Raw genomic sequence first — 17,321 nt, 5'->3', positions numbered from 1 at the left:
TGTCCCTTCTGCCACGGTGACTGTGAGTAAGGGAAAGTGAAAAGAATAGCCGGAGGATAAGGGCTGGGCACTCGACCACGGTCGAGGGGGAAAAGGAGCCGGACAAAAAGTCGGGTCCAACGGCGTCGTGACACCGCGACCGGCGGGAAAAGCCGGGCGGTGACCGAAGCCACGAAGCGCTGCGACCGGGAGCGTAGGCGCGGGAAGAGAGAAACTCAGCCGCAGCCGGGGAGAGAAGCACCGGACTGCGAGAGGGCTGGGAGGCGCGATTGGGGTCCGAGCGAGCGGGAGAGGCAGAGCTGACCAAGAGAGACTGCGCGAGAGCCAGTCCAGCGGCTGAACTGTCCTCCGTCAACGGGGTGTAACCAGCGCCGGTAGAGCCGAGCGAGCGGGAGAGAGACAGAGCCGAGCAAGGGGAACTGTGCGAGAGCCAGCCCAGCGGCTGAACCTGTTCGCCGTCAACGGGGTACCCAGAGCCGGTTGCCCTGCCATAAAATTTAAAAAAAAAGGGAAAGCCTTGAAGCCGACGCGCAGGCTGTGAACCTGAAAGCCAGCGGCCGTCGCCCGTGGGGAAAGTGTACCCCTCCCGCCAGGGAAGAAACGCGGGAAGCCGCCATTAGGCGGGGAAGAAGACAGAAGCGGGAAACCGCCATTGAAGTGGGCGGGGAGAGAAGATAAGAGCGGGAAACCGCCATTTTCGCGGGAAAACTGCCATCTTAGAAAAAAAAAATAATAATAATAATTTAAAGAAATACTTGTGTTGTTCCCAAAGAGAGGAAGATGCCTAAGCATGGTAACATCAACGATTTTAATTCCGAGGTAGAAGACTGGGCCACGTACGTGGAACGCATTGCGATCTATTGTGAGGCCAATAAAATAGAAGAAGATGACAAAGCTATAACCTTGCTGAACTCGATGGGCGCAAAGACATACGGGCTCTTGAAGTATCTACTAGCACCAGTTAAACCGGCGGATCAGACTTTCGATGATATTGTGGCTGTCCTGAAGGACCACTTGAACCCTACACCGTTGATGTTGGCGGAACGATTCAAATTCTATGCGAGAGCGCAACAGAAAGACGAAAGCAACGCAGAATACTTGGTCGAACTGCGTAGACTAGCGAAATACTGCCAGTTTGGAGGGAATCTGACAGAGGCATTGCGAGACAAGTTCGTGTGCGGGTTGGCAAAGGAAGGAACGCAAAAGCGACTACTTGAAGAGAACGACCTTACACTTGACAGGGCTGTCCTTATTGCAGCATCGCATGAAGCCGCAGCGAAGGGAACTGCGGAAATGCAGCTAAAGACAGCAGCACTAAGTGTGGATCAAATTACCTCGACAACAACAAAATGCTATCGTTGTGGGAAGACAACACATGACCAGAACCAATGCTGGTTTAAGAACCAGGAATGTAGGAAATGTGGCAAACTGTGTCACATAGCTAAGGTATGCCGGTCAGGGAAGAAGACCAACAACCAAAGGACCAACAACCAAAGGAAGCCATCACAGGAAAAGTACAACAAGGTACACAAGGTGGCTGAGAAGAGTTCAGACGAACAGAATTCAGACTCAGACCCAAACGGCCAGGAGCTGGGTAGTCTGAGAATTCACAATGTGAGTAAGGAAGCTGACCTACAAACTATCTGGGTCATGCTAAAAATAGCTGGAATCCAAGTGAAAATGGAGTTGGACACTGGATCAGCTCTATCAGTCATAAATCAAAGGGATTACCACCGGCTATTCTCACATATACCCTTAAGAGATACCAAGTTCGTATTGCAGACATACACGGGGCATAAAGTATACCCCATGGGAAAGATAAGAGTCAAAGTGAGAGATAGGGGTAAAGAACACCCAAGAATGAACTTATACGTACTACATGAGGGAGGACCACCACTTCTAGGACGGGAGTGGATCAAGAAAATAGACATGGAATGGCACTATCTAAAAGCCATAACGAGTGAGGACTCGGTGCAGACAATCAGCTCAGATTCTGAAACGGATGACGATAAGACCAACCCAAATATGAAAGACAAGGCTGAAATGGACTTGCCGACGAAGGTTGGAAAAACGAAGGCATGCATAAAGGCTTATGCTCCAGAGAAGAACAAAGTTTCAGAACAGAACTCCACCGAACAACGACAACCTAGTTCGACAGAAAATTCTGAGCCTGTTCAAGTTACGGACATATCCATGACGGAAGAACACCGAGCTCGGACTCAAACTTATTTCAAATTACGACAACAATTAGAACAATTGAGTTACTGTCTCGTACAGGAGATGAAAACAATGAAAAAGTTCTATGACACCGAATGGGAGAATCTGGAAAGACAACAGAAGCAGCTAGCTCAAGCAGAGAGAGACCATAGAGCCATCGTGACCAATTACCGATCACATCTCCCTTATGCTGTTCAGGAGTTAGAATATTTGCAGGAAGAAGCAAATGAAGAGGAATCTTCAGGAAGCCAGGATTTTATTCCAGTTCTTCTCTACGACTCCTTACAAGCAAAGTGTGAGAAGTTGAAAGAACAGTATGAACAGGCCCAGGCTACAATTCTGGAAGGGGTTAACTCGGCAACCTCCGAAAAGCTAGTTTCAGTGGAAGCATATGAGCAACTGAAGGTTGAACATGAGCAAGAAGTCCAAAGGCTGCAGGAAATTCTTGATGAGCTCAAGGCCAAGACAGACTCATCGGTAGAAGTTCCATCCATAGATGAGAAATTAGAGGTGAAAGACATGGCAGAACCTGAAAGACAAGATGTACAAGAACTTCTAAAAATATTAAAGGAAACCCAAGACAAATATGGGGCGGCAATGACCGAGATTCAACAACTTGAAGAACAGATTCAACTGGGAATCCGTTCAGTGGAAGAAAAGGGAACTGTAAGAAACACAGAGACTGTAAGAATGGCCCCTGAACATGAGCTAGAGAGCATCAAGGCGCAACTTCTCCGAGCGCTGGAAGCCAAAATACAAGAGGAAAAGAAGGTGAAAGCATTGGAGGAAAAGGTGGATGAAATGGAGAAGACTCTGACCCACAGTGTTCCCGTGGAAGAGTTAACGGTCAGCCAACTCCTTCATATGCTGAAGGACAAGACTCTACAATGGGAACAATCTGAACACGAGCTTCAATCTTCAAAGGGAAGGAGTTCGGAGCGCTCAAAAGTTATGGAAATAGCTGAGGTTGCAACACAGATTTTACAGGGATGCCAAAAGTACGCTGAATCACGTCAATGTGAACAGCAGAATGTTGAAACAGCTGCTCCAGTAGAAGGATTGAATAGCCTGATCAATCAATCCCCGAGGGAAGGGGAAGTATTGAAATCACAAACGAGGTCATTAGTGAAGGATTGGCAGGAAACCCAGGAAGAGCGGGATGAATATGAACGCATGAAGAAGTCTCTTCAGGAAAGATGTCTAAGGAGGGAACAACAGTCGGCTAACGTCCAGTTGGGTACAGAAGAAGTAGCAGGCCCTCTCGCTAGACTAGCTCAGGACGACACCGAATATTACCATGACCTGTTGAGTGACACTGAATATTACGAGGATCTGGTCTGCCCAGCTTGTGATGAAAACTCCCAAAGTGCAGAAATCAGGATGAAGCACTTAAAGTCTAAGGAACATAGAGAGATGGTGGTGCTACAGCTGGCAGCTGATAAGGGAGCCCCGAGAGTCTCCAAGAAGCAGAAAAGAAAAAGAAGAAGCAGAAGATGATAACCATCAAAGTCATTATCACTCCTACCAGATCATGCACGTGGGCCCTACAAAGGGAGATAAATCAGTTGGAAAGTAAGGAAAATTACCAAGGCAATACAGCTGTTTGTAAAAGTCAGCATTGCTGGTTCAGCAGGATGGGAGTTCAAGCTGTTACGTCAAGGGGAAGACTAGTGGAGGAGTCACGCTAGCAATGTGAACCGGCTACACCACAGCGATGTTGTTCGGACCGAGTCAAGACTAGAGACTGAATCTATACACTGTTCCCACAGAGACTGAACCTGTGAACTGTTTCCCACAGAGACTATATCTGTAAATTGTTTACCTGAAGTTGAATATATGTATGTTAATGAGAAATAGTATGTTGTAAGCTAAAAAGGGAGGATTGTAGTGTATGTAACCGTCTACCTTTAAGAGACTATTGTATGTAACCGTTCACCTTTAAGAGAACTATTTTAGGTGTGGCACTACTTGTTTGGCTTCTGTATACGGTAATACCGACGGTGACCACACCGGTATATAAGTGCTGTGGCATGATTTATAGGGCAGATTCGCCCTGACCTTCGAATAGTAAAGTCCTGTTGTATGTTACTCCTGAAGTCTGTGTCGTAATTAACTGCACAACCCACAGACTTTACAGGAGCCAAACTAACATGAACAGTGATGAACTTATTAGCCCTGTGTGCTTCAAGTGTTACACTGGTTAAGCTGTGCCCGTTAGTCAGTTCTTTTGTGCAGGGATAACATGGCTTAAACTTTCGTAAGTGGGCAACAACAACTTGCATTTATATAGTGCCTTTAATGCAGTAAAACGACCCAAGGCAGTTCACAGGAGCGCTATCAGACAAAATTTGACACTGGGCCACATAATGAGATATTAGGGCAGATGATCAAAAGCTTGGTTTAAGAGTAAGGGGGAGAAATTCACTATTGCCCCGTTTGGGGCGCCAATTTTGAAAAGTTAGCGCCAGGTGCTAAAGATTTCAAACTTTTGAAAAATTCGCCGTTTGCGCTCCAGGAAGGAAGTGGAGCGCTAAATCAAGCAGCAGGGCAGGCTGATTGAGCACGGGCAGGAACCCGTGAAAAAAACTGGAACAAGAAAGGTAAGTTTTTTTTACTTATCTCGGCCACCTCGCCTTTAATCATCGCCCCCGAAGCGGCCGGCCATCCGATGCACGCCTCCTGCAGCTATCGGTGTTTTCAACCGGTGCTGTTGCAGGAGGCGAAGTCAATTTCGGGTCCGGGGTGCTACCAGGGCGATGCGCATGATGATGACATCACAATTTCCGGGTGAAGGAGATCAGAGCACAACGCTGTAGCGCCGCAGCGAATATGGCGGGAGTTGATGTCAGCGCAGCGCCCGGTCGCAAAGCTGGGGGCGCTAACGGGAAGCGCAAAGGCACCCAATTCCGCCCCCGTAGGTTTTAAGAAGTGACTTAAAGGAGGAGAGAGCAGTGGAGAGGTTTAGGGAGGGAATTCCAGAGCTTAGGACCTAGATAGCTGAAGGCACAGCTACCGATGATGGAGCGAAAGAAATTGGGGATGCGCAACCTCGGGCAGCCTAGTGCTGTGGTGTGTTGGTTTATCAGTATGAGTAGCAGGATTCACCCTTGAACCCTGCACGGGGGTAAATTTTCACCCCCAGCGCTGAATTTAGTGGACAGAAAGTTGTGAGGGGACACGCACCAGAATTCCCAATACCTATTCCTAGTGATGAAGTTGTGTCGCTGGAGATGACATTTCTCCCCAAGGTAAGCTATCAGTTGCAGTTGGGGCCTTTTCTTCACTTCTCAAGTCTATGCCAAGGTTTTTTTTAGCCTTCTCTAAAATGTTTTCAAAACTATTTAAATGTTTTAAAGAGATTTTCTTGCTTTAACTTTCAAAGTTTGTGTGTGGTTTTATTTCTGTTTCTCTAATCAATTTTTGGCCAAGTTTCTCATTTCAATTTTGTGTAAGTTCTTGGCTTTGTTTGAGCGTTTCTCTTTATTTACCATTTCACATTTTTCTTGTCTTTATTTCTATGTTTTCTCTGTGTTCTTTCTTTCATCTACTTGAGTTGTATCATCTTCATTTCTTCTGCTTTTTTCCAACTTCTCTAAAAAGTTTAGTTCTGTGTTGTTAACCGAGTTGTCTTCAGTTCTGATTTTTACTTTAAAAAAAACAATTGCCTGTATCTTTGATAAGGTTGCTCCTTCCTGGGTCTGGTGTGATAAAGCAGGATTTGTTGTTGTTGAGTGCTTTGTTATGTGGGTGAAATGACAGAGTGCTGATAATTCTGTCAATAAGTTGCCTACAAAAATGATCCGTGAATCACAACTGTCTTGACAGACACAATAAAAGTATTCACCATACATTAAGAATCTTACCTCCGCGCGCACTTCCTGTCTCCAAAATCTACAAGGTCTGTCTCCTATTGTCATTTTTTTTGTGACACTTTTATGTCAACTTTTTCCATGATGAATTCTTATGTCCACAGTTATAATGAGAACTGCCTATGCAAACTTTTCACGTTATATCAGTCTTATATCTCCCAGCTCCTCAGCCTGTCCTGCAGAGAAACTCCGTCGCTCCAACTAGTTCTAGTCCATTGCTTTCCCAAACTGCTGTAAGTTTTGCTATTTAACTGTAAATAATAACATATCAAATCAAAGTATTTTATCAAAATATAAGGACAGAATGTATATGAGGAATTTTGCCGGCGCTCAGGGGTCGGGTTTGGAGGCGGAACTGCTGGCAAAATTGCAAAGCTTGACAGCGGGTCCCGAACCCGCTGTCAACCCGCCTCCATACAATCTTCCCAAGTGTCAGGTCCCCGATTTGCGCAGGGACCCAACACCTAGCGGCGGGAAGAAGATTATAGGCACTTAACTGCTTGTTAACAGGTAGTTAGCAGGCAGTTAAGAGGCTTTTTTCAATTTTGCCAGGTCAACTGCGGGCTTCCCGACGTCCAGACACCACGCCAGGGTAAGTGTGGGTCTACTGTAAGGTTTGTGCATTGATGACAGCTGCAGAAGTGGTGTGAAGGATCCAATGGTACACTGGTGAGTTTCAGAGGTAAGAAAATGTTGGGAAAATCATTTTTAATGTCTTTATACTTTTCTGTAGGTAACAAGGTTTGAATTATTTGTGTAGTCCCACCTCACTGGGAGAACCTCTTCCACCGCTTCTGTAACCTCACCTGCAGCTGCCATCTGTTTTATCCTAAGGAGAGAGTCTCTGGAGAGCCTGGGTGCAATGTTTCTGGCTCACCTTCGTACAGTGATTGTCAGTGTTTGCAGCACCTCAATGCTGTCAAACACTGAAAAATCATCTGTCAAAAAAAAATGAGCGTGTCCCCTTTAAGAAAACCGGCAGATGACGCGTCATCAACTGACGTCATCTGACACTGGCTTTCTCTTAATTGGCCGGCAAGCCCGCAGGGCGGGCTTAACAAGGCCAATTGACGTAAAATTACATCTGTGTGTCGGGCGTCGTTGAGGGCGGGATCGGAACCCACAAGTCAGCTGACCCGCTCCCAACTCGCACCGAATGGTAAGATCGCGCCCTATGACTTTAAAATGGGGACTGGTTTAAGCCTGCACCCTGACCCAATTATGCCCCAGATACAGCAGTGCCCACATTTCATATTTGCACTACCAGTTTGTCTATAGATTCTTAACAAGCTGTCTATCTGAAACTGTGGCTGTCTGGGATCACAGTGATGAGTATTTTAAAGTGGAATTGTGAGGGCCAATTTTACAAATACGCTCTCCTGATGTGGAGCCTCACCCACTAGGACCACTTATCTGAAAACTGTGGAAATGCACCCAAGATTTGCCGATTATGCGATCCCAGCAACTGAGGCTCTGATGTGTGCATTTGAATTATCCTCGCTATTATATAAAATCTAAAATCTTAACAGCAACTTTTCAGGAGTTTGTAAAATTTAGGTGATCAAAGTGCGATTAAAAGAATCTTTGTGTCAAAGGATTTTTTCTAAACAGTAAAATTGATATTGAAACTCCCTTCACTTTATTACATTCAGAGCTTCTCCACTTATACATAAGCAGGGCAATCTTATGTTCTTATAGACAGTTTCCTAGCTGATAAGGGAATTAGGGGTTACGGGGAGCGGACAGGGAAGTGGACGTGAGTCTAGGTTCGGATCAGCCATGATCCTATTGAATGGCGGAGCAGGCCCAAGGGGCCGTATGGCCTACTCCTGCTCCTACTTCTTATGTTATGTTCTTATTAATCTTGCAGTTCCTGTTGGAATAGCAATGGATAATTTATGCAAAAATGAAGACAGCCTAATTATTATTGAAGAAATAGTCTGTCTGAATTTCTAACCGTTTTCTGCATAAAAATCACAATATTTCAACAGCTACTAAATGAAGAAAATTCAAACTCACCATTTTTCTGTTCTGCCATTACTGTGTGGCAAACAGCCAGTAATTTAAAGAATTCATGTGCTCCTGGGTCATCTCCTGATCGAATCAGATCCAAAAGTGACCAGTCATAGAACATCAGCTTCCCATCAGCGAATGTGTTCCAGCTAAAGTCAACTACCTGAAAATATCCCAGTGACATTCTCAATGAGAGGTAAAAAGAGTTGCACAGCAATTGGTGAGCCAGGCATTTAGCACTGGTTGAAGAGTTGCTGAATACTGACTGAAATACATTATATGAGACACTCGGCAGGTCAGGCAGCAACGAGGAGAGAGAAACAGAGTCAACGTTTCGAGTCGGGGGCCCTTCGTCGGAACGACTCAAAACATTGACTCTGTTTCTCTCTCCTCGATGCTGCCTGACCTGCTGAGTGTTTCCAGCATTTTGTGTTGTTATTTTAGATTTCCAGCATCCGCAGTATTTTGCTATTGTACATTATATGAGAGTTGATATTCCACGTTCAACATTGATGAAATATCTTTTCCGACCTATCCAGAGCACATGAGGAGAGTGAATTTAGCTTCCGGCAGATATATCATGAACCGTACAAATCCGGGTCAGAAATTTAGGCTAATTGGCATCGGCTCACTTCCATCAGTGAATCGGAATCCAAATCCACAAACTCAAAAATGTATGTCTGATTTTCACTTGTAGCATAATTTTTTATACATATATTGTGATTTTTGTGGTTCGATCTAGCTTTGTGTTCAATGAGCTGGTAGTAGTTTGGTTCCGATTGTCTCCAATGTGTCGAAAATCCTTGGACCCCACTTTGCCACTGACTTCTACCTCTGACCCCCCGCCAGAGTATTTGGGGTCAGGATGGGGTCAGCCAATTTGAATATTGTCGGCAGACACACGCGCCAACTTGTGTCAGCTAGAGGGGGGTGGGGTAGAAAAGACAGCGCTGGAAAACCGCTTAGGGTTGCAATGTGCCAATTGTGCCAGCTTCAAAAAATCTCAACATGTTGGTAATTGAGCTCCTTTATAAGTAGGTCAATTTACCACGATGAATTCTTCTGGAGTGTCCAGATCGGGTCCCAGGCCAGGACAGCTTCCATGGCCCCCACTTACACCTTCCCAAGGACTTAGACAGTAATTGAGCAGAAATTTAACTGGACCAGCCACATAAATACTGTGGCAACAAGAGCAGGTCAGAAGCTGGGTATTCTGCGGCAAGTGTCTCACCTCCTGACTCCCCAAAGCCTTTCCACCATCTACAAGGCACAAGTAAGGAGTGTGATGGAATACTCTCCACTTGCCTGGATGAGTGCAGCTCCAACAACTCAAGAAGCTCGACACCATCCAGGACAAAGCAGCCCGCTTGATTGGCTCCCCGTCCGCCACCTTAAACATTCACTCCCTCCACCACCGGCGTACCGTGGCTGCAGTGTGTACCATCTACAAGATGCACTGCAGCAACTCGCCAAGGCTTCTTCGGCAGCACCTCCCAAACCAGCGACCTCTTCCACCTAGAAGGACAAGGGCAGCAGGCACATGGGAACACCGCCACCTCCAAGTTCCCCTCTAAGTCACACACCATCCTGACTTAGAAGTAAATCGCCGATCCTTCATCATCGTTGGGTCAAAATCCTGGAACTCCTTACCGAACAGCACTGTGGGAGTACCTTCACCACACGGACTGCAGCGGTTCAAGAAGGCGGCTCACCGTCACCTTCTCAAGGGCAACTAGGGATGGGCAATAAATGCTGGCATTGCCAGCGACACCCACATCCCATAAGCGAATAAAATTAAAAAATCCTTTCTTGGCATCCAATGGGTGCAACGGAGGTGGCAGGAATTCTGAGGGATAAAGCCATTCCACTGCCCCATCTCTTTGTGACATCACGTGCCTTCTATGGCATGCTGGAACTTCCGCTTGGCTCAAACCCGAGCAGAGACTCGGTTCTGGACGGAGACCCAGTACTCCTGGATCCTGCCTGCTTCCACCCACTTTACCCCCACATTGCACCTCAGACCTGAGGAAATTTAGGGCCTAAATAACCAAACAGAGTTTGGGTTATTCATACCTAAACCCACAGGGCATCAATGGCAGGTGATGTATATTGGATCATCTCCATACATAATTGAAATAAAATGAAAACAAGCCATTGCCTATACTAGTTAACAAAAGTATCTTTTCCACAAAATGTCTATTGGTTAGTTCAGAGTGTTTAATCCATTTGTTTGTTGTTTGATTCCCCTGCATCTAACTTGGCGAAACCTTCGTAATCCTACACTGCAAGAAAATCCTCCAGATTACACATCAAACTAATGGCGGTGAGTACGTCACAAGCTGTAATTTGTTACATTATGCTATGAGTGGTTTATGTGGCAATTTATGCTACTCCTTGGCAGCCCAAGTAAAGTTTTGTGACCAAGAGCAAAGATGGATGGGAGCCCTCCCTGTAATACTTTGCAGGTCAGGAGCCAGAACTCAATGAGTACAAGGTTTTAAATGAACCTCAAAATTCAAGGTCTGCCAAAATCATAAATTGATCTCTGCAAAACAATTGCTGTTAAAAAGCATTTACCTTTGCTATATTGGCATCATCAAATTGATTGCCTGAAAGTCAAAGAATTCAACTTTTAGGTGATAAAACACAAATATTCTCTTCAACAATCGACAGTAACATAATAATGCCTGGAAAGGAAAAGACCTTTGGCCCTTCGACCCACTGCTTCTACAGCACTCACACGGCCTGCCCCGACAATGGATCTCGCCCCCTCTATTTAATCTCCTGAAAGGCAGTAAACATGTATTGGGTGAAATTCCAGAAAACGTTCTTACAACCTCCACTCTTCAGTGTTGGCTGGCTGCTTTCCATGGGCGGCACTTCCATGTGCCCAGCACTATGGGAACCATTATGTTCCACTGAATACCTGATCACCTCAGAGTTTGCTTAATTTTGACACCTTCAATCCCATTTCTAGACAGATATTTACCAGGCTCTTTATGTTCATCAACAGAGGGTTAATTGCATCGAACCAACACCTCCATAAACGCCATTATGTGTTGTGTCAGAGTGCCTGCTTTATCAGATTAACCAGTCGGTTACCTCATTTGAAGTTTGTGGGGCTTTGCAGTGCACACATTGGCTGTCACAATGCCTACATAACAGTGGCTGAACTGTAAAAGTAATTCATGGGCTAAAAAGCACTTTGGGATGTCCCGAGGATGCGAAAGACATTGGGCTAGATTTTCATGGGGTAGGCAGGTTGGGGGCAGGGCCTGATTTGCATCTGAAGCCTCTGTTTCCCACCCGCAGCCAGCCAGATGGAGAGGCTGGCTAGATGCGGGCGGGTAGGCCTGTGGCACTAGGCTGTGCAGGGGAGAGAGGGAGGGATCGAGTGGTGGCTGGTGCCGCCCTCTGGAGGATCAGGGAGTGGGGGGGGGGGGGAAGGAAGATTAGGGCCGTTGAGGGACGGGGTGAGGGTGAGGGGGGTTGGAAAGAAGGAAGATCGGGGCTGGCGAGGGGTTGGGGTGGGGAGAGGGCAAAGATCGGGGCCAGCCTCAGGATCATCACTGGGGGGGAGAAAGGAATGGAGCCAGCCTGAGGATCATCAGTGGGGGGTGGAGTCCGGGAAGGCGATCGGAGGCCTCGTGAGGGGGTCTCCGATCACGGGGGGTGGGCTAGGCAGGGACCCTGGATCCAGGAGGTAGGTGTAATGACACTTACCTCCTGGACACAGCCGTGCGCGCCTTGCTGTAACTGCCGGGTTTTACGAAGTGTGTAAAACCCGTCCAGCTGCAGTTAAAAACAAAATGTAGGTTAAAGAAGAGGCTTCTAGCCTCATTGTAATATTTAAATTGACGTCCCGCCTCCTGGCAGCGGGTTGGCTGCTCACCACCGTCCCCCCCACCCCACCTTCCCGCCTCTGTTAAAACCGGAAGTGGGCGGGTTAGAGGTGGGTTCAAGTCGGGATTAACTACACTCACGCTCCAAACCCACCTTTTTTTGAGGTTAAAGTTCCTCCCATTATAAAAGTGCCGCTTGTTCTTTGGTAGTAATTTGTTTCATTGCTAAGTGAATTTCTTCTAGTTTCTAGAAAAGGCTTGTTAATTTTGTACATATATCTAGTTCTGTGAAGATTTACAAGTTGTTTGTGCACAATCCCTACAAATTTGTGTAGCTTCACAAATAAAATTAAAATGGAACTACAAACCATCGCAAATATCTTTTGCAGTTAAACTGCTTTGGAAAATAGTTTGCTCAGTTCTTTCCATTCTTAGCCTTTTAAATATTTCCATTGAAGAGTATACTGCTGATAACAGCTCTGGGAAACGCAACATCAGTTGTTTCTTATTCATACACAGAATCATAGAATAGTACAGCACAAATATACCGTATATCCGGCTACCGATGCTGCATTTCTTAAATGTCATGATGTTTTGGGTCAGAGTGCCTGTTTTATCCGAGAAAATGTATTTTATTTGACCCAGCTCTTCATTCAGGGTAGTTGTTCTTGCTTTGGCGGGTGTGTCTCTCTCAACACAGTACATTTTTAAATCCCAGTTAATGAAAAAACTCTGGGCCACATGGAGGAGTTCAAAACTGAAAAATAAAATTACAGCCATTATCTAAATAGGAAACAAACAAACACTGCAAGTAGTGCAGATCTTATGCTGAGCAACGTGTTTACAATGATACGCAAGTGGATTGAACAGAGTCAGATTTACAATTAGTTAAATAGCTCTATTGAGTCAATGCACTAACTATATTAACACTAAACATTGTAAAAAGAAAGAAGCAATGGCATTTCTTAGCACTAGAATACAAGGGGGTAGAAGTTGTTTGTCCCCAATCCTTAAAAATTTGTGTAACTTCATGGTAGCATGGTGGTTATGTTACTGGACTAGTAATCCAGAGGCCTGGACTTAATGATCTGACTGGGATATGAGTTCAAATCCCCCTCACTGGCAGCTGAGGCATTTAAACTCAAGTTAATTAAATAAATCTGAAATTAAAAAGCTAATGTCTGGCCTAAGGCCCAGAGCAATGTGGTTGACTCTTAGCTGCCCTCTGACATGGCAATTGACAAGAAGATGACTTGCCATCACCTTCTCAAGGGCAATTAGGGGTGGGCAATAAATGCCAGTGATGCCCACATTCCATGAATAAATTTTAAAAAGTTATGCTACAGCTATACATAGAATACAAGGGGGTAGAAGTTATGCCACAGCTATACAAAGCCCTGGCTGGACCCCATCTGGAGTACTGTGTTCACATCTTGGCACCATACCTTATATAGAAGGATATATTGGCCTTGGAGGGAGTGCAGTGTAGGTTTACCAGAATGATACCCAGGGATTAAATTACAAAGAGAGATTACACAAATTAGGGTTGCATTCCCTGGAGGTTAAGGGATGATGTGATTGAAGTTTTCAAGATATTGAGGGGAACAGATAGGGTAGATAGAGAGAAACTATTTCTGCTGGTTGGGGGAGTCTAGGACGAGGGGCGTAGTCTAAATATTAGAGCCGGGAAATAATTGTCTGCCACAAAGCAATGTTTAAATACTGATTCCATGGTTCCCAGAATATAGTGAGCAAGGCAGTTCTTATAACCTCCACTATTCTGCGCTAGCCGGTTGTTTTCCACAGGCGACACTTCCGTGTGTTTAGTAGTACGGGAACCATTGTGTTCCATGGAAAATCTGACCACCTCGGAGTTTTCTTAGTCCTACCGCCTAGGTATACCCCACAGCCCCCTCACCAGCAGGCAGAGTAAACCTCACCCTTCTCTTCAGCCGCAGTTCCAACGCCCTAGGCTGCTTGCTTCTAATTTAGTAAAATAGCTCCCTCTACTGGACCTCAATATAATTAACACACATGAACATTACATTGCGTGCTCCCCACAGTTAGTCCTCACTCTGCAACTTGACTCATTCTAAGTACATGACACAACTGTTGGCCTTCAGTCCAGCTAAGCTTTCATTGCAGCAACATCAGTCTTTGATAAGAGAAAAACATGAATGTTTAGCTTTACAAAAGGGGAGACTCCGGGAGCGAAATTCGGCTCCTTTGCGCCTGCCGTTAGAACCTCCGGGGGAGCACTAATGGGATGGAAAGGGATTATCGCCCAGGGGGGCGAAAAAAGCGCCTCCCGCAAAATTCAGCAGGGCATTGCTGAGGCGCTACCCGTTGCGCTGAGTCCCCGCCAGTAACGCCCCGGGCCACTGCGCCGCCAGCGATGACGTCATCGCCGTGCGTGGCGACCCCTTATCGCTCCACGGCAGAAATTTGGCTGCGCCCCACGAGGCTGCCATGGGCAGTGTCAGCGCCAGCCTCGCGGGTCGCGAACCAGGCCGACCTCCACTCGGGGGCGGTATTTAACAGGGAGGTGCGGCCGCAACCCGCGCCGCCATGCCGTGGTCCTGGCCACCATCGCACAGCCCAGCACCACTTCTCGGCGCCGGGCTGCGGCCACGGCACCACGCCGCCCTGGTGGCCTAGTTGGGGCCATCGCAGGTCCTGCAGAGTGTGAATCGGCCTTTAACTGAAGGGGAGGGGCGTTGAAAAGTTGGAGCGCTCCGCGGAGCCTCCGCCGAGCACTGCCGATTGCGCCCCGACATCGCCTCAAGATCTTGTGATCAAGACTTCCTGTGTGGGGCAGGAAGCCGAATTTAACGGCCGGGGCGGTACTTCCACGCTGGGTGCTAAATGTCCGGCCTTAACTCGGTTACCGCCCCCAAATGAGCGTAACCGAATTTTGCGCCTTCCGAGTTTGGAGATGGGCAATGTAGATACTTGTACTATTCCTATTTCAGAGCCTCAGCATGCTCTAAACTTCTTACCATCAGTGTCAGCAGGTTCAGTCCCTATTAGGGCCAGTGTGGGATTATTTTTCAAAGTACGTGATTCCACTAATTATTGATAGAGTTACCTTCTCCTTTAAAGCTGATCAGCTCTGATTGCATTACTATTGAACACTTTAAATCGTACAAATAAATCTATTGTTTTACAATATATTACAGTATAACTATTCTCTTTCTTTTGCCTTCTCAATTATGAGGGAATCAGTAGAACTGCTTGACCTGCAGCCTATGGAGATCCTTCTGTTTGCATTATAAATCACCAGGGAGAAGGTAAAGGGAAAACCATTCACAATAGCTGTACATTTCAAAGAGTTTGTATGTTGATATGTTGCTTTACAAATGGGTAATGACTTGCTTACGTGACATAAAGCGACATTGGCAATATGGAGTTCATGATGATAACGTATCCCCAGAAGGACACGAAGCCTTGATATCCTGGACTGAAATTTACAGTCTCAGTGACGAGATACGGAGCTTTCTTTGCAAATTTCACATCCCAGGCAGCAGCTCCAGCAGCAAGGCAGAATGATAAACCGCCAAGGGTCAAGAGGACCTGGAAAATTATTCAATAAATATGACATGCAGTTAGTTATTCAGTAGCATTCACCTTATAAATATAGCTACAGTCACATTCTATCCCAATAACCTGTGTTGTCAGTTCTGGACAATACTTACACAAGTCAAAAAAGTAATAAGAAAGAAAAAATATGCACTGCTTTTGCCCTCAGGACGTCCTGCTCGGACAGTGAAGTACTTTTTTAAAAGTGTAAGAAGTTTTGTTTTTTGAGACAAGCCTGGAATGGACAGGGGTTGGAATTGCTGTATGTAGACAATACCATGAAAAGGTTATGTGTGCAAATTCCTATTTTGAGCATTTTTACTCCAGCACACAATTCTTTTACATTAATTTAAGTCACACCCTTAATACACAAGTCTAGTTACATTACTGTGTTCTGATGAAAGTTCATTGACCTGAAACGTTAACTTTGTTTCTCTCCCCACAGATGCTGCCTGACCTGCTCCGTGTTTCCAGCATTTTCTGTTTACATTTCTAGTTAAATGCTGTTGTCTGGCCTGGTCTATTGAAAAAACTGCAGCTGCACTTTATACATGGATTGGTAATTGGTTGGGAGATAGGAAACAGAGAGTAGGGATAAAGGGAACGTTCTCTGATTGGCGAGAGATGACAAGTGGTGCTCCCAGGGATCTGTACTGGAGCCTCAGCTTTTCACCACATTTCTTTATGGCTTGGATAAGGAATAGAGAGTTATATATCCAAGTTTGCAGATGACACTAAGATAGGAGGCACAATAAGTTGTGTAGATGGGAGCAGGAAGTTACAAAGGGACATAACAGACTAATAGGGCTGGATTTTGCCAGCCCTGGGGAGGTGGGTTTGGAGGCAGGACTGCCGGGAAAATGGCAGAACCTGGGGGCGGGTACCCATCCACAGAGCTGTCAAACGATGACAATTCATCTGTCAAAATTTTGTGACAGATGAAACGTCATACGCTGACATTCTCTGTAACCGGCTTCCCCTTAATTGACCTGCTAAGCCAGCTGGGCAGGCTTAACAAGGTCAATCGAGGAGAAAATAGCGTGGGTTGGCCACAAGTTGATGGAGGCGGGACTAAAACCCGACAAGCAGCAGTCCCACCTCCAACGCACCCCCATTGGCAAAATCTATAACAGATGGAGTTCAATGTGGGAAAGTGTGAGGCAAACCACTTTGGATCCAAGAGAGACAAATCAGAATATTTTCTTAACAGTGAGAGGCTAGGAGCTGCGGCGGAGCAAAGGGAGTTCGATGTCCAAGGAGACAAATCGTTAAAAGCTAGTGCACGGGTACAAAATGTAATCAAAAAGGCTAATGGAATGTTGGCCTTTATCTCAAGGGGATTGGAATACAAAAGTAAGAAAGTGATGCTTCATTGTGCAGAGCCTTGGTGTACCTACCCCGTGTGTTCAGTTTGAGCATCGAACCTCGGGAAGGATATATTGGCATTGGAAGGGATACAGTGCAGATCTTCCACAATGATACCAGGTTTAAAGGAATTATAAGAACCATTTGCATAAACTTGACTTACAATCCCTTGAGTTTAGAAGGTGGAGGGGTAATCTAATCAAGGTCTTTAAAATGAGAAAGGGATTCGACAGGGTAGATACAGAGAAACTATGTCCTCTAGTGGGGGAATCCAGAACAAGGGGGCACAATCTTAAAATTAGAACTAGGCTATTAGGATTGAAATCAACAACCACTTGCATTTATATAGCACCTTTAACATAGTAAAACATCCCAAGGTGCTTCACAGGAGCAATTATCAAACAAAATTTGACACCAAGCCACATAAGGAGATAAT

The 17,321-nt window shown here is 45.8% G+C and overlaps 1 protein-coding gene across 4 annotated transcripts in view; it reads right to left on the bottom strand.

Moving 5' to 3' along the window:
* Positions 1-17,321, bottom strand: part of LOC147108162 (phospholipid-transporting ATPase IC-like) — a 152,601-nt gene that overhangs the window by 46,087 nt on the left and 89,193 nt on the right. For all 4 annotated transcript variants that reach the window (XM_086004682.1, XM_086004681.1, XM_086004683.1 and 1 more), the window contains 4 exons: positions 15,321-15,514; positions 12,490-12,698; positions 10,677-10,708; positions 8,106-8,262 (listed from right to left, as the gene is read on the bottom strand). In XM_086004682.1, the coding sequence (XP_085860808.1) occupies positions 8,106-8,262; positions 10,677-10,708; positions 12,490-12,698; positions 15,321-15,514 (592 nt within the window). The remainder of the gene's footprint in view (positions 1-8,105; positions 8,263-10,676; positions 10,709-12,489; positions 12,699-15,320; positions 15,515-17,321) is intronic.

Source organism: Somniosus microcephalus, chromosome 13 (assembly GCF_052327205.1).
Source record: "Somniosus microcephalus isolate GS21.2 chromosome 13, FLI_Smic_1.0, whole genome shotgun sequence".
NCBI classification, from domain to species: domain Eukaryota; kingdom Metazoa; phylum Chordata; class Chondrichthyes; order Squaliformes; family Somniosidae; genus Somniosus; species Somniosus microcephalus.
The sequence above is the reverse complement of the archived record's forward strand: the minus strand, read 5'-3'. Positions and strand labels throughout refer to the sequence as shown.